A 27,550-nucleotide genomic window follows, 5' to 3' on the forward strand; every position below is an offset into this window, starting at 1 on the left:
TTTATGATTGATTATATTTACAAAATACGAGCTTGAAGAGGGGGTGCCTGAAATTAAGTTAGGTACCTTGTGGAAAGAAAATTAAGGGGGTGACCCCTTATACGAAACAAGTGTCCGTAGTCGGGCTTCAAAGGATTTGATCACGTGACCAACCAAGTTCATTCCCAGAAGTTTTTGTAACCTTGTTATTTATTTCTTAAATATTCTTTTTTTTTTTTTTGAAATAGGGTCCTAAGACACCCTGTCATATACTTAGAGAGATAAACGTTTGAAGCAAAACAAAAATTGTATTTAAACATGAAATTTTAAAGGCCTTACTTATATTGATAAAGGCCTTTAAAGGCCTTACACATACAGTCATCTATCCTCTAATGGAAAAAGTCAAAATATTTAAAATCGCTAGCGACCACACATACCATATGAAACTGTTTCTTTCTAAATTATTCAAAGAGGAAAGCAAAGAAACAATCATAAGAATTTATAAAACGTTTGAGGAGAAGCAAATTATCAGATGAAGAGGATATTGAGCCGGTGATATATTTGGATCCTTAGAAAAAAACCTTGTCGTCGTTTTCACAGAGGATGCAAATGGAGACATTGATAACATGGGTCCGTTAATAAAAGAACCCACGACTAAGACTAAAAATACTTAAGTTGATTGCTAAATCTTGTGAAACTAATGGTTCTGTTAAAAATTGCTAGCATAATAAGATTAAAAAAAAAGAATAAAAGCACCTTCAATTTATGTAAGATAGGAAGCTATTCGCAAAATTATATTTTGGTCTAAGTCATAAGTTCTGTAAAACGGGGCCCTGGGGAGCACAATGCAAGTAGAAAACTTGGCTGAACTAAATCAGATGCACATTCAATTTGATGTAATTTATTATGCAGTTGTACTGATATTTTGTTCGACAAAACTAAAACCTAGACTTTGGATTTGAAACGATTGTTCCTTTGAAGAAAAGTTTACTATTACCTCTTTACAGGTTCTTGGCATATTGTGAATGTTGTGAAACAGTCCACAAATATTAAATGCATGGACGTTGTATTTAAAATTTTGAGAGAAAAAAATCCCGCACGGTAAGATATTTTGTACAATGCACTTTACATGTAAATGTATTTAACTATTTAAAAATGTCTTGTATCATAATTTTGCTTTAGGGAAATTAACCAGTTTCCACAAACAAGAGGATTAACCTAACTCTCACACCTACTTTTTATATGTTCATGTAGAAAGTTTGAAAAAAACCCCACAAATTTGAATAGCATAGCGGTATCATTGGATAAGATTTAGTGCTCCGCTCCAGTGGTTGTGCTGTTGCAGACAAAACATCAAACAGTGTGAGGGAGGTGCTTCTCCAAGTTGTGCTCAGACCTCTTAAGTGGGACAGGAGTGACTTTATAAAAACTGATGCTTTTATCTTTTAAAATATTTTTAAACATATCCCATTGTATCAATTTGCAGCATCTCTCTCTTTATTGCATACCAGTACTAATTTACCGTCTCTCATCTGGTGTACAACTTTGTAGTACACTTAATGAAGAGCAACATTCAACCACCCATTCAATATCTCTTACAGAAATGATATATGGCCATAATGAAGGTGTCACGATTTATTTCCCACAAGAAAAGTTTGATTGTTGTCTTTCAGTGACGATGAAGTTGATAATCTTTTAACAATTCGCTATAGACAAAGACTCAAGTGATTTTTTTTTTCAAAAAGTGTGCGGCGTCTGTTTGATGTGTCGTCTGTAAACTTTTTCACATTTTTTCAACCTCTTATCCAGAACCATCGGACCAATTTCAACCAAATTTGCCAAAAAGCATCCGTGGATGAAGGATTTCTGTTTGTTCAAATGAAGGGCAACATTCTCTTTCAAGGGGATTTAAAAAAAATTTGTTCTTGTTCAGAAAAGATGAAACTAATGTGAAAGCTGTCTGAGGTAGTGTAGATTCAAGTTTGTTCAAATTATAGCCCCTGTGGGTAGGGTGGGGCCACAAAAGGAGATCAAAGTTTAACATGGGAATATATAGGACATTTCTTTAAAGATCATCTTCTTAAGAACAGCGTGAGCATGATTAACAATACGTTCAACGGTTCAAGCATCCTCAGGTAGTGTAGATTCAAGTTTATTTAAATCATCACCCTCGAGGGTAGGACGAGGCCCCAATAGGGGATCAAAGTTTTACAAGTTTCTTCTCAAGAACAGCAGGACCATGATTGGAGATAAAATTTGCTAACATCCCCAGGAAGTGCAGATTCAAGTTTGTTCAAATCCTAGCCATCGGCGGTAGGATAGGGCCCAAATATGGGATCAAAGTATGAAAAAGGAATAATTAGGGGAAAATGATCTTCTCAAGAATAAAAGGGCCATTACTAGTGATAATAATATGCAAGCATCTTCAGGTAGTGCAGATTCAGGTTTGGTCAAATGATAGTCCCTTGGGGTAACTTGGGGTCACAAAAGATGCCCAAAATCTAAAAGGAAATTAAATATATGAGTTTATTTTATATAATTCTTTTAAAATATAGCATTTTTACGGAAACATTTCCAGATTGTGTGCATTTGATTTTATTACATATATGGATGTTGGGGTTAGAGAAGGAGTAAAATCAGAAGCAGTTTTCACCTATTAATGCAAGTTTATTTCTTGTGCAAAACAGCAAGACCATAATAGTCATATTGATAATGAAGCGTTCCCAGGATCTGTGGATTCAGGTTATAGGTTATGTCATTATCCCTTGCAGCCAGGATGGGGTCACCATACGGTTTAAGGATTTGGAAGAAGTGAAGATTTTTTTCATCTTATGATGAAGAACAGCAGGACCAATGCGACCCAGGTGAGCGTTATGGCCCATGGGCCTCTTGTTCATATATAATTTTCAGTATTATAAAAGAAACGCATTATGACTTTTAAATTTCCAATTCCGATGTGTTTTTGTAGAGCAATCGTTAGTTTTGTTTTGCAGTCCAGGGTTTCTGCTTCCTACCTTTTCTCCTCTCCCATATACGTCGTTAATTAAATGTAATTTTTATAATGCTTTTTTACAAAAAAGATACAAACTCGCAATTAAATTGCACAAATAGGAACTTAAACCAATTTTACCCAGTATGTCAGGCATGAAAAAACGAGCATAAAGAACAAAGTGTAGTACTTTGTCCAAAAAGAATTTACCTCTCATCATATTGTATGAAAAATAAAAGCACTGCATGACTGCATGTAGAAACATATCTTTAAACTAAGAACATTTCTCTAGAATGATATAACACATGTATTTTAAATGAGACAGTTCCTATAAATTGGTGGAAAATCCCTTTGTAAAATAATCGAAATTTCTTAATTTACGTTTTCCTGCCATATTAGTAATAATTCACTGATAGATGGTAGCTTGTCTTATCATGATTTGTTCAATTTTGGAAATAGAGAAACAAATACCACAAGTTTGATGTTAATCAAATGATCTTAATATTTGTCTTTGAAGACATATACATGTTGACAGAGTGGTCACAGCTTGTGACAGACCCGTAGCAATGATTTCAAAAGTGGGGGAGGGGGGCAGCTTCCCAAAAAAAATCTGACAAGGAAAAATAAACCCCTAATTTACTGCCCAAACTGTCCAGATCCTGGCATTTGCCAGTGCTCGACCTTACAGCAACAAAAAATGGGGGGGGGGGGCAAACAGGATCTAAAAGCAAAGTACTATACTCAGAAAAAAAGAGAGGCCTGCCCCCCCTCCCCCCCCCCCCGCGTTCTACGGGCCTGTGTGATTCTGAATTTGCAAGATATATACATGTATGCATCATATACGTAGTTCCAGACGTGCCTATCATGCATCCCAACGGTGCAAGCTGCTTACCTTTATACCAAAGTACCAATAAATTTACTCTGTCGATTTTTCATATTATTTTGATAATCAATACAATTATTGGTACGTTTTAGTGTAGATTATATCACCGGTACGTCTCTCTATGTATCTCTGTACAAGGCCAAGTATTAAGATAATTTCTTTGATCTAAGGACAAGTCAACATAGCACTCCTGTTTACCAAGACTAGCACTAGCATTGTAAAACAATTCACTATAAACCAATGAAACACTTCATGTAAGTTGTTAGAGATAACGATTCCAGATTTGATCAAATATATATTGAATTTGAAACACTTAAATTGTAAAACGAATTGAACTTAATAATATGAAATTTGAATTATGGACAAAAGTTTAATAAATGTTTGATTGTTGCTTTACATCCATCGCAGTTTAATAAATGGAAGTTCTGAAACACTTAAAACACATTGCCATGTCACATGGGTATACAACAAGAGAGTCGACGAATTATGAAATTGTATTAAAAACGGGTTTCCGGGATAAAAATTTGCCATGAGCGCCCTGACAACCTTTGCAATAAATTTGATTAACTTTTAAGGCAACTATAATTCGCTATATGTTTATTCAAAATTTAAATTAAGAAATTTTGCAATTCGGTATAACACTGTATTATATATTTGATTTTGAATTATATTATAAAATTGTACCGATTTTGTTATTTATTGAGTTGCGGTTTCTCCATAATAGCAGTGTTGAACCGCTAAATTACCCCTCCTCTTCAACAAATATCATACACGGGAGGTCGACGAGGATTAATTGATTACGAACACCCACTGTCTGATTCCTCTTATGTACTGAACACACAGTAGTAACAAGTTAGAGAAAACACAGCTAAAATACCATGGAACAATCTGATGGACAATTTTGAACTGACAATCTAAATCCATCTGATGTTTGTATCTTCCTGAGAGGTTTAACTTTATCAAGTTTCACGATGACGCAATATGAGGTGTGTGCATGGCCCTCTCAGACAGACGGACAAACAGACACCAGACAAAGTGATCCATATATATATGACTGTGTCATATATATGACCACGCACGCAACACAAGAAGTATTTCGTTTAGTAACAATACTTCCATATAAAGCAACTTAAATTGCTTTTACAAATACACAGTAAAGGAGATTTTCAATGATAACTATCTGTGTTATAATGTTAAAAAAAAAAAGAGTAGATAGATTTTTTTGGGTGTGAATTGAAACTTTTTCATTAATTTGAATCATCAATCTCAAATAGATATTTCTTAATTTTTTGTCTATTTTTTTTTATAAGAATAAAATAAAGTAAAGTACTAATCATGTAAGTATGTAATTGAGAAATTTATTTATTTCATACATGACTGTTCATATTTAGATTTACTTGTTCATCTTTCGATTTACTTCATTTCAATTTCTTAAAAAAAGGATATTGCAATGTATTTCTGTGATCGAGAAGTTGGTCAGTGCTATGACCTGCTTGATGACTGCACTGTTACTTATTCAACAACTTGGAAATTTGTATTATTTTCTTTGGTTTTCTAAAATATTGCAAAACAGTTTTCAATGAAAGTTGTCAAGAAATCTGGGGTATTCCAGAGTAGATAAGGATTTCAGGGATATTCTTTTTGTGTTTTATTATTGCAGAAATTCATGGATAAAATCGCCATGTTCATTTTATTTTTCCGGAAGGACAAAAAATGACCTAATTCTTTGACACGCAGTCTTCTTATCTGTCATTAGCTGGCGTGATCTGCCTTCAAAATGTGGAGCATTTATAAAAGTGTCTTTGTTTTACTCATAGGTAAGCTAATTAAAAATAAGACAATTCTCCCCCTCCCCCCAAATTGTAAATCTGATTATTATTCCGAAATTTTTTGCGAATTCTGCGATTAGTAAAGTTTTGCAAAATTTATAACCATACAAACGGTTTCATATAACTAATGGTACCATACTACACAACGAACGAACACATTTTGTATTTTTTTTTAACTTCTGCAAAAATAAACCCCAAGCGAACGTTTTATTTCATGGAAATCGCAAGATTTTATCGCGTATAAATATCCAAGTTTACAGTATTGTATAGAGATCGTAAATAGTCCATTATTTTTCATAAACAATGAGATAAGTACTAAGAAATTAATGAACATAAACTCATAAAGTCATGTTAAAGAATATCCAAATAAATTTTGTATATAGTTATGGATATAAGCTTGAAACACAAAACGGCTTTTTAGTTCAAATGAAAACAAGACATTATAGATTTCCTTAATTTTATTTTTATTAAACCATTTTCTGCAGGAAATTTGTGTTCTTTCAGTCAAATAAATTTCCAAAATTTAACTTTTCCATGAATTTGAACTAGAAATCAGGAAAATGTTTTTCATATTGTCCTACACGTACATATCCTTGATGTAGGGAAAGGGCTAAAATAGGCTGTGTCTGCTGCCCAATTCCATTCACTTGCGTGAATAAATATTAAATGTGTCCTTAAAAAACTTATTGAAGACATGACTCTGAAGCTATATCCATAAATTCTGATATAAGCCTTTAGAGGATGATAGCATATGATAAGATTTATTTTTAATTATCAAAATATATTCTGTAAATTTAAGTTGCAGGATAAAAAGTTTGAAATTATTTGCAAAAAGTTTACAGAAACTTGAAGAGTTGACGAGGTATAAATTATTAAAATAAGTCATTAACAACCAAGAAATATTTACTTATATAACGATATTCTATTTTCGAAACTGTTATATATTCAATGTCCGTGAGGTCTATTAGTATTCTTATCATTAAGTTCACATGCAAAAAGGTAAAATTTCAGAGATTCACAGACTATTTGTGATTGGTAAATCGTTTTCGGAAGATATAATATACATGTATAATCTGATATTACTCCGTTAGAACATTTGGTTGTGATCTCATCAAGTTCAACGGTTCTATCAATTTGAATTTAATTAACAGCAGTGTTATGATTTAAATGTTTAGTAGTAGTTACCGTATAAGTTTTTATTGGCTTTCTCTAGATACCCTATAGAGAGGTTAAAAGGTCACGAGAAGGCGCAGCAGCCTTCTCGTGACCTTTTAACCTCTCTATAGGGTATCTAGAGAAAACCAATAAAAACTTATACGGTAAGTCACATGTACCATAGCACTCTCAGATTTCCTAGTATCGCAGAGAGATGATGTATAAGTTGCAAATAAATTTCCTAATATGGTTTGTCACCTGACATAATTATAATGGCACGCGCTATACACTGTACATATATATTACATTTTATTGCGCATTTTGCGCACTTGCAATCAAAAAGCGAAAATGGACAAACACAACGCAATGAGCATGGATCTCGATTTTCTTGAACTGTCGCAAAATTTTGAATGGGACAATTCTGTCGATGATCAAACTCTCTCACAGATAGGCCAGTTGATAGACGAAGTAAACGTGTTTGATGGTATTGGGGATTTATCTCTTACTCAAACGGATTTTAATTTGACCCAGGAGCCGGTTACACCCGAGAATGTTATACAGCAGTTGGACCATTCGGACGATCGATTTGGAAAGTTTTACGATAACGACAATGTACATGTACGTGGAATGTTATTAAAGATTTTAAATAAAATTTAATTGATTAAATTCTATGCAATTCAAGGTCCCGCCTATAGGTTATGAATCCTCCGCCCATGGGTTATGGTGTAGATAACCCATAGTTAAAACAATAGAAAACATGGCGGCCTATGGTACATTAAATCATGTCGACCAAAAACGAAAAAATGCTGGCAAAAATACGCGTGTTATTTCTGAAAACTGCTGATGCTGTCTGCCCTCTTTGATTTCGTAATTTTCATTGGGTCTTTAAAGCGTGCGAACTTTTTTTTTAATCAATGCAATACTGGATTTTGTTTGCAAGATTTCACAATTATTATTGAACATTTTTCTGTTTTAATACTTAATTGGCAGGATATACTAGTAAATCACCAAAATGACAAGTGGATGGGATTCTGTGCTTGTATCCCGAGCCTAGTGATCACATAACTTTGAAGTTTGTATATATATTCGTTTTGAAAACAAGTCAAAAAATTACATTATATACTGTGGTTTCATTAATATTCGTGGGCATCAATTTTCATGGATTTAGTAAAAATCACAGTTTCGAGGATATGTAAATTCGTCGATAATGGTCGTACCAAAAAATTGTCACCTTTTCATTTTTTCTCTCTCCATTTGCTTCAGCGGGAACCTTCACGACATTTACAATGTTAAGAGTACGTTAATATTTAAAAGCAAATAATAAAAGGTGAAAACTCTTTAATTTATTATTTAAGTCTTACTCATCTGTATTTTAAAAAATCTTCAATCGTTTACAATGTAGTATACATGGTATAACAATAAAGGGCGAGGAATTCCAAATACCGTCTGCGAAATGGCAGGACTTCTGCAATATACATGTACCCGTTCTTATTGTGCAGTTGATAATTCATATTGGACCGTTAGAATTTTTGAGAATAACAAATTTTACATATTATTTACACCTGATTATCATCCTTTTGGGGGTAACACCGTTGATTGGTATATACACCGCGTTGACATATCTACGTGTTGTTTGTTTATCTGCGTGCAGAATATTTAAACATCTTGACTCAAAACTGCAAGATAATTATCTTATAGTATTTCTTATTTTTTTCTTAAATATTCTTAAAATGATAAAATACGTTTATAGAGTCAAATTGTTGAGGGAAAAGGGGGGGGGGTCGTATTTATTAAGGAAAATCGAAATAAGCTTTTCAAAGGTTTATCATAAATCAAATTGGAGGCACCAAACTTCGATGAACATTTGATTCCGTGGATCGACTCAACAACGAAATCCACGAAAATTGGTGTTCAACGAATAATGATGAAACCACAGTAGTATTTAAATATCAGTTTGACAAATCGTGTTGAGGTTTTTGTGACCACGTTTTGAATATTTTATTCATGTAGATGTATGGAATTTCTTACATGTAAAGATTTGCAGTCCCTGACTAATTCACACTCTGTTAAATGAATTATTCGAACTTGTGTCTTTCGACTGTGTTACTGTTGCAACAAAGTTATTTATCATGGAATAAGCGATGAAGCTTTTATCTTTTATCTTGTTTTGTTTATTACCGAGAATTACCAGTTCATAGGTTTGAAGTGTAACTCGTATACATGAATCAATATGTACATAAGTATATAATCATTTTCCTCACGAAAATGCATACATTAGACAAAGTAGGATCAATTATAGCAGAAAAAACACCAAAATAAATTTATTCACAGCTATGGTGTTATGATGATACAAATCTAAATTAATTTTGAGCATTAGAAATACTTTCTCTTAGTTTTACATATTCATATCCTGGTAATTAAATCATGCAAACCAGTTAACCTGAATGTACATGTACGGTTATAATCTTTATCTTGTAGGTTTGACAGTCGTTCACTGCCTTTGCCATGACCGTGAGTGTGGTTCAATTATTGGTTTGAAATAGATGTTAGATAACTTTTTTTTTACACCCAGGAAATAACAAGTTTCATACTTGATATACATTGTATTTTATATGAAGGACCCCAATGTCTGATGGTCGCGCCAAAAACCAAAGTCCGATGGTCTGCCCTGATGGTTTGGTGACGATACGGACGCCTAAGAATGACATAACGATATATTTTTTTCTACACTTTATATTAATTCTATTTTGGTCAGCAAACGCACTAAAATTTGAAGTAGTAGGTACCATTTCTGTTTTATCTTGCAATTTCTGATTATTTTAAAGCTCTGTATATAGAGTTTTGAAATAAAAATCTTTATATGCTTTTTCTACCTTAAAATTCTGTAATTTCCTTGGAGATTTTCTTGTGAAGTTTCTTTAATGTTCTTATTTTTGCGGCCAATTTCATGCTTTGCATCAGTCCTAACTTGTATTCATTTTTAAAAACCATCGGACCTTGGCGTTGTGTGGCATCGCACTTTGAAAAAGTAGTACTATGACGTCATAAAAGTTTTTTTCGCACCATTGGACTTTCACGAATGCACAAAAATCAACAGCCTTTGGCGAGTAAAACCTTCTGAGGTTGTCACAGGCCATCAGACTTTGGCGTAGCCATCGAGGTTTGGACTTCCATCACACGTTAGAGTGTTACCTGTTAACACAAACCTTAGATATTTACGTACATCGCGCAATTCAGACAATAGCAACCTTTTGCTACAATGTATCCGTTTTCGTTTGTCGACTCCGAGCGTTGTGCGTTTTTTTTTTTTTTTATCGTATTTTCGATTTTTTTCTTCTTCTTAAAACCACAATTTCAAACAGACGTGTCACCAAACATCATTGGGTAATAGGAATTTAATTTTCATCAATAACAAAAATTAAATTAAACCAAAACAAACTACACTGGTAGTTCTGATTGTAACGGAGACCGTTACAGATTTCCCCCAAACACCCCCTACTCACTTTTGTTTTTTTTTTTTTTTTGTTGTTGTTGTTTAACGACCCTCTCGAGAATTTTTCTTTCATATGGAGACGCCACCACTTGCCGATGGAGAGCTGCAAATTTTGACCTACATGTATGCTCGGCACTCAGCTAGGGTCATTGAGCAGTGAGGGATCTTTTTCGTGCCAGCACCTACTGCGACCCCGGACCTCGGTTTACACGGTCTCATCCGAAGGACCGGTTTCCACGTCCCATAGTGCCATGGATAGTGGGATTCGAACCCGCGGCGTAAGGAAAACTCTAGAGCAGACGCTCTAACCACTGGGCCACGCGGGCAACTATTCTCCTTTTCCCTTTTGGTGTCCCATTCCCTATAAGCTTCATTAAATTAGGCAAAATGTTTGTATTATAGATTTTTTTATCTTATTTTCTAAATCATTTGGGGAAATAACGCACATAAAGCAAAATGCATAGCCCAATCAGATTTAAGTTCACATACAAACTTTGAAAGGGGGGTGGGGTTCAAAGATGTTTCTTCAATGAAAAACATTGCAAACAAAGCACTATGTAAAGCTGCATAGTGTAGTGAAAATTCTTCTGCTAAGTACTGCCCACAATCATCATACTAAACTTTAAAAGGTTAGATAATATTTTCTTTATTTTTGAATCGTTATATATATAATTTGTGTAAGTGAATCTTAAAATTTAGAGATTATTCAATAATTAATCCCACTAAGCCAAGGATAATATAATCCAAATCAAATATGACAATTTAACAATTTAACGCACGAGTTTTCGAAAATTTCCATATTTATCCAAGAGTATGCCCCAATAAATTTGGTCTACATTTTAAATTTCAAAGAATTAATTTCACTGAAAACATGGAATGTTAAAGCAACCTGAATATTAACTAATTAGAATTCAGCACACGTGTATGCATGTCCTCGTACTCATTTCAGATTTCTGATGATTCCATATTGTAGACACTTGTATTATTTATTTTCATATATACTCTGAAATTCGTCTTCTTTCGTTAAAAAAACTAAGAAAAGTATAAATACCTACAATCTTAGCCAATCAGATTCCCACACATGTGCTGTCGTGTATTTTCTAGATTTCTCGCATATTTATACTTATAGTATCTTATAATTTAAACCCATGTCTTAAATATTGTAAAGTACGAGAGATACACCAAGGGCTAAAAAGTATTAGCCAATCAAATTTCAGCACATGTGCATGAATGTTCTTATATTCAATTTTGATAGAGTATAATGTAGAAACCTATTATACCTATCTATATTTTAATTTCCATCCTGTTTTGTAGAAAACTAAGAAAGTTATAGCCATTAAAAGTTTCAGCCAATCAAATTACAAAACATGTGCATGAGCGTGTTCTCAAGACTTTCCGTATATCATCTTGTACAACTTTACAGCAAAAAAAGTCTACAATGTCAGACTAACAGAAAGACACTGAGAGACATACATGTAGACAGCCAAACAGCCAGATTTACACCGTTCATTCTTTGTTAGCATTTGACTCAAGTGAACTAAGAAATATTTTCTTTACAGAAAACCTTCTGGTAAAGAATTCTATAGCAAAGAAAGAAAGAAAAAAAGATTATGGTTATTTATAGTATAAAACTGCTTTAGTTTACCAAAATGATACTTTGAAAGTTAATTGATGCCTTGATGAAACTTTATTCTTTTATCTTTTAAAAGTTTACTGAGTTCACTGGAAATAATATCTCCATATTTTCATGTAAAATATGGTGCTTTGGGAAATGAAATTTGTATAGATATATAACAACCTGAATTTTATAGAAAAGGAATTTTGACTAACCAGGGAAAAAAACTTAAAATTTCATTTGCTATTAAAAATAAGGAATTGCGATTACTACGAAAAAAATTTAATTTACATACACGTTTGTATCGGAATGCGTAGCAATGGTTAGCTCACCTGTCCCTTGATCCAAGGGCTACATGTACGAGTTCGATGAGTTTCGATAAATCAAAAACCTTTTATTTACCATGGAAAAAAACTCTGGCACTAAATTTAACTGTAGAAAACTATATGGATATCTATAAACTATAGTTAAGCAATTTTTTGTTAGAGAACTTTTGGTCAGCATTTATGCTTTTTAAAAAGAGTTTTAAGGGTTCATCACTATGATGTTTATTTCAACAGTATGCTCCGTTTTTACCTCATTTAAAGAAAAATACTCACCTTTTTGCCAATATTCATCCTGACATACCTTGACAAAGGTAATCTTCGGATGTCCAATTCTTGCAGACTTTACAGAATTAGGTTAAAATTGCAAATTAAAAAAGAATTCAAAAAAAAAAAAAAAAATCAAACATTTTATATTGAAATACGCAGACCAAACAGTCACTAAAATATACGGTAAAACAAATGCATGAAAAATCAAGGAAAATGAAGAATCCCTTTAATTTACAAAATAAATCCTTTTTTTTTTTGTATTAAAAAAATTGAGTTAATTAATGGCAATGACAAAAAAAAAAAAAAAAGAAAAGAAAAAGAAAAAAGAAAAAAAAAAACAAAAAAAAAAAAAACAGTTTCCAAGAACTACTCGCTTGTCCATGCTGTATTTCATATAATTTTAAAATTGATCAACTTACACAGTCATGTATTTTATTTTGCTGTAGAACACTGTCATCATATATGTTCCTCCGGAAAATACCAATGTGTGAATCATGATCCCCATAATAATAATCATGGTTGTGTATGTTATCCGGCGGATTACTGTGACCACACTGATTACCCATGTAGCCCTCTGCAGTGTCCACATAATGAACGTACGAGGTGCAATGGCCATAATAAATGTGAGTGCTATTGCAGTCTTGACTCTCATTGTCACAATTGTCCAGAACAAGGATTTTGTATCAATGAACAATGCGTCTGCGAATCAAACAATTACTGTCCAGGCGGCAACAAGTTCTACTGCCTAAAAAATTTCCACTGTCCACATAATGAATCTAAGAGATGTAATAGTAACGACAGATGTGAATGTTTTTGCAGTCGCGACTCGGAATGTAAAAACTGTCGCGAGAAAGGGTTCTGTGTTGATGGACAATGTCTCTGTGAATCACACGACTACTGTCCAAAGGGAAACCATTTCTACTGTATGTACCTGGACGCCACGTGTACAGCAGGATTTACCGCCAAATGCAATAGTTCAAATCACTGTCATTGCGCATATGTACCTGATACCTGCAGCGAACATGACGTCAGTAAGTGCTTTCATTTGAAATGCAGATCTGGAGAGAAAAAGTTTTGCGAAGGACGAACCTGCACTTGTAAACCGCTAGATTATTGTCAACAAAATGATGCTGACTGTGGTCATAAGACATGTGATGCTTCCCGAGGAGAAGTCAATGTCTGTGTAAATCATACTTGTCAGTGTTTAGCCATTCCTGATTTCTGTGGTGGAAGCGACACATCGACCTGCAAGCATCTCAGTTGCAACCAGTATCAAGTAAAAGTCTGCGTCCATGGGATGTGCAAGTGTCAACTCAACCCATGTAAGTTTTATTTTGCTAAACAATCTTCTCTTTTCATGAATGTTCAAGAATATACCAATTTTATGGTGTGTATGTATGCCATCGGTCAGCAATATTTCAACCTTATTTTAGTGATTATACATGTATAAAGAAATTCTAAATGGTATTTGATTTTACATGTATATGCATAACTGATAAAATGTCACAAATGGCATAAACTTCGCGAGGAGCAGTTTAGTACCCATGGCACGCCATATTAACATATATTCAAATGTTTTCTCTTATCTTCAAATATTTGTACTTATCTTCAAATACTTGTACTTATCTTCAAGTAACCGAACCTATCTTAAAAAGAATTGAAGATAGATATCAGTAAATAAAAATAGGTCTACAGGAATGAAAGGAGATGTAAATATTATAATTATACCTATCTTTAACTGATTGAATTGAACGTGGGTAAAAATGAATTACACCTATCGGTAATTGAATTATAACTAGTATGTACATGTATAATCCAATTACAGATAAATTCAATTAAAATATTAATGTACCTATCTTTAAATTATTTGAAAATAGGTACAATTAATTTAATATATGCAATTCAATTAACGATAGGTGAATTAAAACATCTCCACAAAGGATTTAAAGAACAAATCAATTATTATACTTATAGGTTTCTTTTGTTTCCTTTCTTTAAATCAATTATATACCTATCCTTAATTTTTGGTAATATACCTATCTTCAATTCTATCTATTAGTATCTTCAAATCAATTTTACAAATGAATTAAAGATAGGTATGATCGTATTAACATGCATATATTCAATTTATTTGGAGATAGGTGCTATTGATTTGAAGACAGGTTCAACTATTCTAAGATAGATACAGATATTTGAATTTAACGAGGCCGAGTCTAATTATTTCTACCCTAGATATTTTGATAAATTTTCTTGAATGAATTTTTACTATTATATTAATTATTCTAAGATAAAAATATCAAATGTTTACCATCCCGATTTCTAAGAGGATCATCTTAAAAGTTGTCAAATTTTACTATTGGACCCTATAGGAATTTGTTGGAAAAGCGCCAAATTATCACATTTTTCCCCATATTTTTTTTATTTCTGTCCTAGGGATTTCGTTTTCAGTCAAATACATGAAAGTTATTGTAAAAAGTCACCAAATTGTGAAATATCAAAAAGTTGACCATCTGGTTTGGTCTAGGAATTATTACAAAGTTTATCTTTTCCCAATGCCCAATACCTCTGAATTTGCCATATTGCGGCATACATTTTGTATATATCGGCACAGATGAATTATTTTGGTAAAAAATAACAACGTTTAGATTGCTGGTATGTTTCTTTTGATGTTCTGTCAACAGTGTTTAATAAAATGTCCATGGACGTCTTGAATACTCAAGCGAGTCAAGCGTCATTCTTCAGCGTCATGCATTGCTTACAGAACCGGAAAACAGTGACGTCGTGAAAGCCATTTCAGCATTTATTCCTAAATATTGTCTTAAAAGCACATTTTAAGACCCATAAACGTTACAGATAATGTTCATTTTGTGTTACAATTACATTACTTGGATAGGTGTTATGTTGCAGATACGACTGCATGAAACTAAAAAGCTGCGCAAAGTCATGCGCACTGGAATAAGACTCGGCTTCGTTATGTTAATTTGGCGTTCCATCTTAATGAACTATTTTGGAGATAAGATTTGTTTCTAAGCTAGATATCAACTGCCATGGTCCTAGAATGAAGAAATAAATATTTTGCTTTAAAAAGAAAAATATGATGGTTCACCTATTAGATTCCTAATGCTTCAATGAAATTCAATAACTGCAGAACAGTTTATTAAAATATTATTTGGGATATCGCTGAAGATTCAACTTCATTGCAGCATGCGACTCCAACCTGGGTCTGAATGATACATGTACAACAGCCAACACGGTGTTAGAAGTGAAGAATGGAACTACGGACTATAGAAACTGTGCAGAGGAAAATCTCTATCCTTTATGTGTTGATGGCAGATGTCAGTGTATTTTCTGGAAGGTAACCACTACTTATGTAGCTTTGAGATTATAGCATTAAAAAAAACCTATTTCAAGTTTGATTTCAGAAAATTACAATCCCATTTAGAATAAAGTCATATACTTCTACAAAGGAAATACCGTTGAAATATTGCAGTTTGATACATTGATCTTTAAGAGGGAGAGGACCAGTATCTTCATGGTTCTAATTCATCAGTAAAATAAAATAATTCCATCATATTCGATCTTGTGTTCCATAGTATTAGAAATCCTTTCAGACACCCTCACCACCTCCTACGACCACCACACTAGGTTACACATCGAATTCTTCTAATGTGAGCTTTACAACTCCTTCGGTATTACCAACAACTACAAGTTTAGAAACTTCGGAAACAACTTTTGCGAATTTTTCAGCTTCTCCAACAGGTATAATTCTAGTTCAGGTATAGCTTCAGTGCTGTCAACCGCGAGAGGTGACTTTTTTTTATCCAACATCTACTCAAGAAAGCTCGAATTGCCTTGACTTGCAAAAGAAAATGTATACATGCTCTTGAGTTTCGATTCTGCTTTTTTGGGACTGATCTTTGCCTTCTTCGGCCTCATTGAAAATGAAGAAATTTTTTTTCTTCAAAAAAAATGCAGGTGTTATTGATAATAACTTATTATCATTACAATCATTGGAAAAAATATGGTATAATTTGTTGTTGAATCCTAGTTATTAAGTTATCATTAATGGAACGTTTTGAGGTATTTTTGTTCATATTTTTCATATTGCCACAAAGATTCTTTAGAAGACGTCGAAATTAAGAAAACCCTGTGCATGATGTACAACGACGGGCAGAAACTGATAAGGGACTTGAGCGACCTAAGTCGCAACAAACGATCATAAACAGTAGCAAGATGAAAAAATAATAAAATGTTTGTAGTTTGATGTTTCATAAATGTTCATTTTTTTATTATCAGCACACAATGAATCGACGGCTTCACCTCCTACAACCACTGGTATTTATCTTTTGCTTATTATGAATTACATTTTGTGTTCTGGAGGAAAAAAAACAAACTGGAAACATTAATGTGAGGTTTTGAAACCGTGATCTCCTAAGGAAGCAAAAAGGATTAGTTGAAAGTTCCTTTTAATTGAAGGCTTGACAATGTTTTTTGAAAATTTAGTATATGTATTTCTCTCAGAAATTGATTATACTAAGATCTAAGACAAGCTAAGACTTGCTCCTAGATAAGTGATTTAATGTTTTTCCAGATCTCCAGGAGCTCTAATTTTTATGTTTAATTTGCATGGATGATGACAATGATGTATACTAAAAATCATTATTTTGATTCTACATTTGACCTTAATTTTCTGGATTTTCAAACAATCTTGCATAGATGTGGTATCTCGGGTTCGAATCCCACTGCGGGACGTGGAGATAGGTCCTTCGGATAAGACGTATAAGCAGAGGTCCAGTGTCGCAGTAGGTGCTGGCACGAATAAGATCCCTTGCTGCTCAAAGACCCTAAGTGCCGAGTCCAGGTATAAATTTGCAGTCCTCCATCGGCAAGTGGTGGCTTCTCAATATGAATGAAAAATTTTCGAAAAGTTAAACAAACAAAAAATCGGTCTGCATAGCACCAGTCATGACTAGGATTTTATATATGACCTATTTTTGGAGTTAAGCGAACAGATAAAAGATTCCTGAGTATTTTCATTCCCAAATATCTATATATCGCTATGGTTGAATATAATTGTATTGATAATGTTAAAAAAAGGATGCAGACTTTTAAAAATAATTTGGCTGCTGTCTATGACTTATATTTACCGGATGTTCAAGTTAAAGTTGCAGATCGATTTCAAATTGGATACAAATAAGTCTTACAATGACCAACCTTGCATTAACGATAGTACCAAGGATGTCTACTTTGCTTTGGATTCTGCATTTACTGGAATATTACTATATACAATACATATATCCTAACTGACCAAACTTGTGGACTGGTAAATATTGAATTCGAGTAATACATATCATTTATGATGCTTCAAATGCCGTGTGTTCAGTAATCAGGACAAATATCTCAAAAAGGTTCATTATTAAAGACATTGAAAAATTCATTGAAAATGTACCTTATTACCAAATACAGTCTATCGTTAAGTCGAATATTGACTGACGTTTTTCATACAAATTGTTAGGCATTATTTTTCAAACTGAATTGTCTACGAATTTTTCCGTTTGCTCGATGATGATAAGGAGCAAACGGAGGGTGTGACAGGTCGACAGGGGATGCTCTGCTCCCAATTTGTATTGTTCCAACGTAGACTGTTCGTTATCTTCATATTTCATTCTAGTGACAACATGCCCAAACAATGACTAAACTAGAATACATACTGAACCGGGAGAATGTTGATTCAGATTCTATATATGAACAACGTTTTATAGATGATCAGATTAAGGATTTTTTAGCACTTTATTCCCTTGTTTCATTCTAGCGATACCAAGTCTTATGTACTACATAGATGTATGCAATCACTCATGAGACAAAAGGGGCTGAAAGACCGCACCCTGGAATCTGACAGCGTAAAGAACGCATATTATAATTGGCAATTTTGAAGTAGCCATAATAGTTATTTTTGACAAAACATTGGCAAATAAAAATATCCATATATGTATATCTAAATTCATAACATCTTAATTCTTAATAAAATGGATTTTAATCATCTAAATTCATTACACCCTAATTCGTAAAAAAAAAATGTATTTTAGACACACAAATTATTTCTTAGATCTTCTAATTTTCAAGTAGAATTTCAGATTTACTAGATATACCCTTTGGATTGCCTTAGTTGATTATCATGAATATTATTGAAAGACATTATTGCAACTCCGAACAAAGAATCGATACGTATTTCATTAACAACAAGATTGTCGATCTGTGTCATTTTATCTGACTAAAGCAGAAAATAAGATGAAGATAAAACGATTGTTTTCTTTATTTATAGTGAACTAAAATACTTCTATTTAAGCACTGGAAATATTTTATCTCCTGATACTCTCCTGTGTGTTTTTTTTATTTACTAGGTGGAGGTAAATGCAAAATTTACAATATGATAACTTGTATGTTTTGCATTTACTCCACCTTGTAAATTCAAAATTTACAACACGATAATACTATCGATCATCACAAAGTGAACTCCCAATACAGACTAACCTATGACTACATATGTAGGTAATTTAAAAATGAGGGATAGAGGAATATATTTCGGGTCATTTACTTAAGCTTTTGCTACCAAGTACCTTTAAGCTTTTGTGATTGAGACTCAAGAAGAGTTGTCCTTGTCTGTTTGTACGTATGTTTGTTTTAAACAATTGCCCAAATTCATTCATTCTGGGGGATTTTATGTGGTTTAAATAAATCCTGATAAGTTAAATATGCAAAATTTTCCTTTTAGGATTTGAAATTTGAAGAAAAAAAAAGCATGATCATCTAAATGTATATTGCCAACTTATATAAAATCTTTTAAATTTTTCCACAAATTACACTTATCATGTTTTGTGTGATTTAATGAAAACTTAAATTTGTACAAATTTCGAATGACATAACAAAGATACATAATTTCTTGTAACATTTATTAGATTTAATGAATGTTACTAAAGGAAAAGAACCGTTGTATTTAATTTATATTGAAAAAAAAAATCAAAGTAAAAAACTTGTTTGGCCCAAATACACTTATTTTTGTAACACTATTTTTTCGCGGATGTTCAGTGTAAATTTGGATTAACTGTTCCCAAACATGCAAGTAGATATGACAGAACATATGGTGACAGCTGTATTAATACAAACCTGTAATACCCGTTATTGTTCTTTTTAGCGGCTGCTGCCTGTAATTCCAGAGACGACTGCAATCAGGGAAACACATTTATGATTTTTCCCACGTGGCAGATGCCTTGTCCTATTGACCATATAGACTGTGCTAGTAGCAAGTGTTTCTGTAGTCCAGAGAGGGTATAGTTGAAATTTGTTTGAAAATATGACAAAATACCTTCGATTTTTTTTTATTAATACACCAGTTGTCGATGTTATTGGTTTGTAAATAGGTTATTTACTGACACTTACAGGCATTTCAAAATAGATACCAGGTACTTATTTTAAAAAAGAAAGCACACTGAAAAGTTTTATATTCGCCCTCTATTTAGAACAGCTTTAATGTATTCAGTACCTTGTCATACAATAAGTAATATTTCATCTTAATTAGGTCACCACAACTCCACCACCCACGACACCTACCACTACAGGTAAGTATATGTATATATTATTACAATTCCAAACACTTGCCACCACATATAGGTATATGAATAAAGTTAATAATTACAATTCCAAATAATCATTACTTTGTCACCGTAATTGTAAATCAAAAGCAAGTCCTTGGTACTTTTTGTTTGGTTACCTGTTTCTTTGGAACGTTTTGGGAGTACTTCGAAAAAAAAATGATACTCTTGTGAACTTCAATGTCTGTGGACATCGCGTCATTCAAACTGTTTTTATGTAGATAAATCAAGATACACATGAATATCTTGGCTCTGAGAGTAAAAAAATTCAAAACTTTAACACTTGCTATTATTTAACTATAAAAAGGAGGGACATTTCTACTGAGGTCAAAATAAAAAGACCAATATTACAGAACCTTCACATTAGGTCACTCAGACATCAAAAATTGGCACCTTGAGCAATTTTAATACGGAGATAAAGCACAAGTTTTTGAGCACTCACCTTAACAAGCGCATCCTCTTTCAAACACTCTTTTCTGCCTCCTTGACGTTGCAGCTGCGCCAATATCTTGTCATCAGTGTGGAGACAGAAATTCTAATTTTCCTTGCGATTTAAGAAAAGTATATATGGGCAGTCCTTCGCCATGCAGCCACGGAAGTTACTGTATGACGGATGTCGTTCAAGGAGCTGACGACAGTGTCGCCATCTACAAAAGGTCTGGGATTTTTAATCACAATTTTTCTTCATTCTTGGTGTTAATACAGTAGGGTCCACTAGTGGAAATCAGAGGAAAAAGTTTCGTAGTTTTAATTTATATTATACCTATAACAAAGCATTACAACACGGTTTTTCTACTTAGTTAGGTGAATAAATACTTTACTCCTATACATGTTCAATTTCCCTAGGCCATCACGCAATAACCGCGCTATGATTTGGTATGGGTTAAATGCATACTCCAAAAAATTAAAAATTATCTAATATTATGTTATGTACGGTGGCTGGTATAGGACATGGGACGAGAATTTTTTTTATTAATTCGAGGCCACGAATTTTTTCTTGTATACATTGTGTGTGTATCGTAGATATGAAACGTGTTCAGCACTGTCTTTCCAACTTTGTGCGTTTACAGCAATCAAAAAGATTTTTAAAAATAGCAATAACAAAGATGTTTTCCTTGATGCATTGTACGTATAATATGTACTTATCAACATTTGGAACTCTTAAATTCTAGCCAGACAAAAAAAAAGGTTTTGTTTGATATAAAAATAAATTATACTAATCTGATAAAAATCTGATGCATAAAAGCATGTTAGACATTTTAGCAGCTTTACATTTACATTCACTGAATATTTTCTCTTTTATTTCTTAAACACCCAATTTTGTGTTAACGCCCCCAAAATCTACCTGGTTCAAGATCAATAATATACCGCCTGTCAATCATAAATAAAACAATAGCTACTTATCTGATTGACAGGCCAGCTACCGGTGCTACCTGATGTTCTGATATTGGATGTTTCGATAACAATTACCTGACTACGCGACAACCTCTTTCCTGTGCCCCGCTTGATTTGTCGCTTGGGTCCACAGAAACTCAATTCAGTAACAATATAGCGACCCCCCCCCCCCCCAATAAAATGAATCAACACAAAATGGAATAAAATAATTGACAGAAGATAATTAGACACTGATGGCATGAAATAAGTTTGAAAATTATGAAGATTCCTTTTAAATTATCACAGGTTTTATCTGTAAAAGCAGATGTTTAAAAAAAACTCACAAATAGTACACGTTACGTAAATATTGTATTTCGTGTACAATAAATTGGGGATTATTTTTAAATTGCACTATCTTCGGATGGCATTTATTTTATTTAAGAAATTTAGATTACAAAAATTGGCAATAATTCTTCACCACGTAGTGGAAGAAATGTCAAAATCATAGTTCGAATTTCCTCTAAATTCCTTATTCGTAAATGAACATCATGGGCACCAGTGTCGGCCAGGGAAATCAATAATTTCTAGATTGTTAATGTACTGAAGAGAAATGGAACTTTTTTTCAATATTTACACGTACAATATACCTTGTAATTATTTTTTACTGACAATTAAAAAATCATTGATATGATTGCTTTGTAGCTTACAATCTAGTTTTTTAATATAATTTTTAGTAAAAGGATATTTCTTTATTCATGATATTTTTTTTATCAAAATTTTCGATGAAAATGTTGAGATTATCAAGTTCGTGCAAAAGCATTATTTGGTTTCATCACTGTTTCACTCAGAATTAGACAAGAAACGTGTGTAATGTTGGCCATGATCACCATAAAGACTTCCTGTATAATGCAATGTGTATATGAATTTTTGGCATCTTGAGTATTAGGGCACTCCAGGTAAATAACATCTGTACTAATAAGACCACTCCCTCTTCTCAGGTAACCGTACGGTAAAAAAATTGGGTCTTTAAGAAAACCATTGTCGTTTATCAGTCAGTGAATACCGGTAAACATATCACCTCTAAAGATTTTCTGGAGCAGTGGTTCTTCCATCAATTAAACGCACGATGATGTAAATATTTAAACTATGTTTAATCCTACTTTAGATGAATATTTGTACAGATATATAAATATAAACAATAAAATGTCTTTCTTTGTTTGTTAGTACGGGAATTAATGCATTTTTATCTGCAGCAGCTGCAACATTAATTCCCATACTTACAACCAAAGAAAGCATTTTAATACTTTTAAAATAACCACTGTGAACAAACCAGTTTTGTACAAAACAAATATCATTCTTGGATTAGTATTTAATCAATACATATTTCTAGAAATGTGTAAACTAAAGATATATTGTTGAATCCAACACCATATCAATAGATCACTTGCATCAAAGTCACAGTATTTCATCATGTATCTATTCATTATATATGTTCTATGAACCATTGCGGCAAAAACTACATCAATCAGTAGTTATGTAATAATAAAACAAAAACATTAAAGGATCACTTCTAGATAAATATATGTGTTGACCTATAGGACCTCTAGAGTCGCGGAGTAAGGAGTTGATCCTTACGTCGCGGGTTCGAATCCAACTGTGGGACGTGGAGACCGGTCCTTCGTATAAACCGAGGTCCCTTGTCGCAGTAGGTGCTGGCACGAAAAAGATCCCTCACTGCTCAATGGCTGTAAGTGCCGAGTATAGGACAAAAATGTGCAGCTCTCCACTGGCAAATGGTGGCGTCTCCATATGAGTGGAAAATTCTCGAGAGGGACGTTAAACAACATACAAACAAACAAACCTATAGGGCCGATATTGGTTTCAGTCTTTAGAAAAAGCTTATCGATATCCGTCCCGGGCGCTGACTTTAGGCCACATGCGTTTATTTTCTTGTTTCTCATGTATCGTTTTAGTTGTAGTCAACTGTGTGTTCATATGACCCTACCTCGGTGTCACGAAAAAAAAAAATCATGCCGAGCCGTAAAATTGCTGCGTTTGTCTTTCAAGAACATCTCTGGGTAGTACTGTTGTTCCAGTGGGAGAGATACTGCGCTATACAGAGAAGATGCAGTTCATTTTTCGGGAAAATTGTGTGCATTGGTGACATGTTATGCCAAAAATGCAGGAGGAAGGTTTACAGATTAGAAAAGAACGTGGTAAGGTCGGTTAAGGTTTTATGTCCCGTTGCCATTACCCAGGAATCTAGTAGGACCCTCAAACAAAGGATGTATCTGTAAATACACCTGCAGTATCGAGTAACACAAAGTGAATGATTCGTGTCCTCGGACAAAGTGTGCTTACACTGAGGTATAGTTCCGGTTGATTGCGTTTAGTTAAAGAGAATTTATGATCTGCATTTCCATAAATGTGTTTTATATCAACAGCAAACATACATTTAATGAAGAAAATAGAAGTAAAATGCAAAAGCCTGTATAAAAAAAATTAAATTTGTTTTTATACAGGTGAAATTTTGAAAAATAAAAGTATGCCAACAGGTGGATTCGAACCAGGACACTAAAATAGAGTCTGCGGTCTATCTTCTGAGCTATACTGACTATGAAGACGTATCATAGGTAAAAACCAGTATGATAGAAATAGGTTTTCGCATTTTTTGTAGGTTTTTTACGAATTTCAACCCTAGGGCAGGGGTGCCCCTAAAAAAATATTCTTTTAAATTATTCCTTAGATCAAAATCTATCAAAATTTCATAATTTAATTCAGGGGCAGGCCTGTCCTGAAGGACTTCTATGCCAAAATTCACGCAAAAATTAGTGCTTTAACGGACAAAATACTGTTTTGATCAACTTTGGAGGTTAATTTCAAAGTTGCAAATAAAAATATTTAGGTTCAAAATGCAAATTTGAAAAATTTAAACAAATATACGATAGAAAACAACTAAAGAACATTGATTTTTAAATGTGACTTTTTCCGGAAAATTGTTCTCTCCTATATGTCAAATCTTTTGTTACAAGGAATACACCCTTTATAAGGTTAAAATTACTTCTCTGGTATAAAGTGTGCAAACATCAGGGGTATCAATATTCAATATAGTGTAACATTTATAATAACTGCTGTCTGTATCTAACAATTTAGGGTCAATGCTTTGTGGGTGCCCTATAGTAATCACTCTGTCTGTCTGTCTAGCTGTCTGTCTGTCACTCTTACGTCCGCAAATTTTCTGGGTTGTCCTATCAAGTTCAAATTTGGTATGATGGTTGAATAGGCAGTAAGACTTACAGTATTTTGATACTAATTTTGATTCTGTGTGTCATCCAGTTTGGGGCCGGTGTGGTGGGATAGATTCCTAATTTAATGTAAGAATGAATGTGCAAAGAGAGGTAACTACTTAAAATGTTCCTCTTGTATACTATGAAAACTACAATGAGTCCCATGTGATTTATTAACTCATCTGTTGTAGAGTATGCAGAGCCTGATCTCTATCTGTCACATCAAGATTAATTGACACCTCTGTCTGCAAGTGATGTTTATGTTGAAAATAAGGTCAATCATGGATGATGTTTGCATTCACAGAAGGGTGGATTTTTATGAAGCCCATACTTTATTCTGGATAAAATACACATTTTATTAGAATATAGTTTTCATGGGGAATTCATTAAAAAAAAGGAGTTAAAAATGTCATTTTTTATTGTTGCCTTGTGAATATTCAAGGAAACTATTCATAGGAACAGTATTAAAAGCCTTATTCTATCATTGCTGAAAATGTTCTTATTGTAACTTAAAATAAGAGGTTGTAAACTTAAAATTAAAGGATGAGACAACAGTACAATTAATCCCCTGGGAATAATTATCTTGCCTGCTGTAGAAAATCCAGTACCTTATCTTTATCTGTCATATTAGGATTATCTAAAACCTCTGTTTCTAAGTGATGTTTGTTTTGAATTTAAGGTCAAGCCTGGGTGATGTTGCTGGCATTTTATGGAATGCATGCTTCATTTTAATTATACATTTATTTGAATTATTATATGATATGATGTTTTTTACTCCCTTATACAATTACAAGGATATTATTAATTTCTAAAGGTAGTTGGATAATCTCATTTGTCATTTAGGAAGTATGTCCACTATAAATACAGTTAATGTTTCAGAGTCTTCGTATATTTTAAAATTTCATTTTAAATTTTTTCTTGGCTCAAATTCTCATCTTTTAAGCTGCACCCTTAGATTTCTCTTAGATTCCCTCTTCGGGGCCCTTGCTGACTGAGCAGTTTTTTAAGTGTATTAAGATTAATGAACAGTATGGAATATATGTTGTATGCACTTGTAAAGAATGTTCCTTATAAAATGCTGCCCCTGTAATTTGCACGTAGAGTTAGCGAGAACAGACCAAATCTATACTTTTATGTTATATACAAAATATATAGAGGATATTCAATGTTTTGTAGTTGGATATGGAATTTATTTCATGAGTGGGACAGGATTTTTTTATGTTTTCACGAGTGCGAAGCACGAGTGAAAATAAAAAAAAATTCTGTCTCACGAGTGAAATAAATTCCATATCCAACTACAAAACATTGGATTTTCTGTTTATTACATTTTCTTTAATTTTCCTTTTGCCTCTGTCTTTTCTTAAGGCTGACATCATAGTTGAGCGGTGGAGACGTCATAGCTTAGCAATTGTGAGATTGAAAAAATTGCAACATGGATTTTAGCGACAAATTTGGGAAGAAATTGGCAGTTTTAGTCTCTATCAAGATGGTTTAGTTACTTTCTCTATCTTATGACAGTTCAGAAATTAATATTTAATTACTTTGATATTCTCTCACACTGTGAGAGAATATCAGTTTGGTATCCTTTCACACTATGAGTGAATATCACTTTTATTCAATTAATAGATTACAATATTTCACTGTTGAAAATGTAATAAATAAAGTTATTTCATGGCCAGGAATTTAATTTTGTTTGCGCGCATTTCATTTCATGGTCACGATTTTTATTTCACGGAAACGAATTTTTATTTCGTGGCCACGAATTAATAAAATAAAAAAAAAATCGTATATCATGTCCTCTACCAGCCACCGTATTTTTCATTTAGTTGTGTGTAGGAAATATTTAAAATAGGGGTATTATATGTTGCTTAAATTAATAGAGTTTTAGGTTAAAGTTCGGGGTAAAGAAAAAGAAAAACGCGGCGGCTTTCATGTTTATCACTGAATGGACGACTTCATTGCTGATTAGAAGGGATAAAGGTTAAGACTGAGAGCAGAGCATTCCCGACCCTCTGTAATACTTTCAAAATAACCCTCAAAATATAAATGTACACGGTTTATAAAGTAAATACATGTACATGTAAAACATTAATCAAGTAATGAAGGGACATCATTGCAGTATAATTTAACTGAATATTTTTGTTGTAAGAAAAAAAAAACAGTGAAATTATTATTTTTTTCTTTAATTTGAAAATTTTACTCCCAGGAGTACATTCTGTACTTTGATTTTGTTAATTGACCAGATGTGTGGACGAGCTGACCTGTAGGAACGAGTGGTTGGCCCAGACTTCTGACCAGGACCGCTGTCTGAAGTATGCAGAGGGCGCTTTACCAGGACAGTACACGTGTCATTTCTGCTGCACAGCAGACGGCTGCAACTCGAAAATAGTCCCCGAGGCTAAATATTTCTACAGCACCTCTTCATCTAATATCAATTGAAATATTCTTGAGATATCCAGCTTAATAAACTCAAAATATTTCAAAACTGACAACCAAACTTAATCGATTTTTTTCAAAGCAAAATCTCCATACATTTTGTTTTATTATACAGTACATATGTATTAGGTCTTTATAATAAAATAAATTTGCATTATTTTTTCATGAATAATAAGACATGTTGAGAGAGGGAAATTGTGTCCCCTGCTCAAGGAAAAAAGAAGAGGGTGGAAGAACTGGGAAAAATTGTGGCTGATGGAAAAAGAAA

General features: G+C 33.2%; 2 protein-coding genes across 2 annotated transcripts in view; both read left to right on the top strand.

The window, feature by feature from the left end:
• The first annotated feature begins 7,183 nt into the window (after positions 1-7,183).
• LOC133195001 (uncharacterized) lies at positions 7,184-27,294 on the top strand. Its single transcript, XM_061330893.1, has 8 exons — positions 7,184-7,428; positions 13,356-13,858; positions 15,740-15,891; positions 16,148-16,295; positions 19,729-19,862; positions 20,113-20,152; positions 20,682-20,841; positions 27,090-27,294. Exons 1-8 carry the CDS (start codon positions 7,184-7,186, stop codon positions 27,283-27,285), a joined length of 1,578 nt encoding a protein of 525 aa, XP_061186877.1. The 3' UTR covers positions 27,286-27,294.
• LOC133185712 (DNA polymerase delta catalytic subunit-like) overlaps positions 23,921-27,550 on the top strand; it is a 134,252-nt gene continuing 130,622 nt past the window's right edge. Inside the window, exon 1 of the mRNA XM_061321022.1 lies at positions 23,921-23,931. The gene's annotated coding sequence lies outside the window, so the exon portion shown is untranslated. The remainder of the gene's footprint in view (positions 23,932-27,550) is intronic.

The sequence above is a fragment of the Saccostrea echinata genome, unplaced genomic scaffold, assembly GCF_033153115.1.
Source record: "Saccostrea echinata isolate AGI-Se365-2 ecotype Australia unplaced genomic scaffold, CSIRO_AGI_Sech_v1 ptg000001l, whole genome shotgun sequence".
Taxonomy (NCBI): Eukaryota; Metazoa; Mollusca; class Bivalvia; order Ostreida; family Ostreidae; genus Saccostrea; species Saccostrea echinata.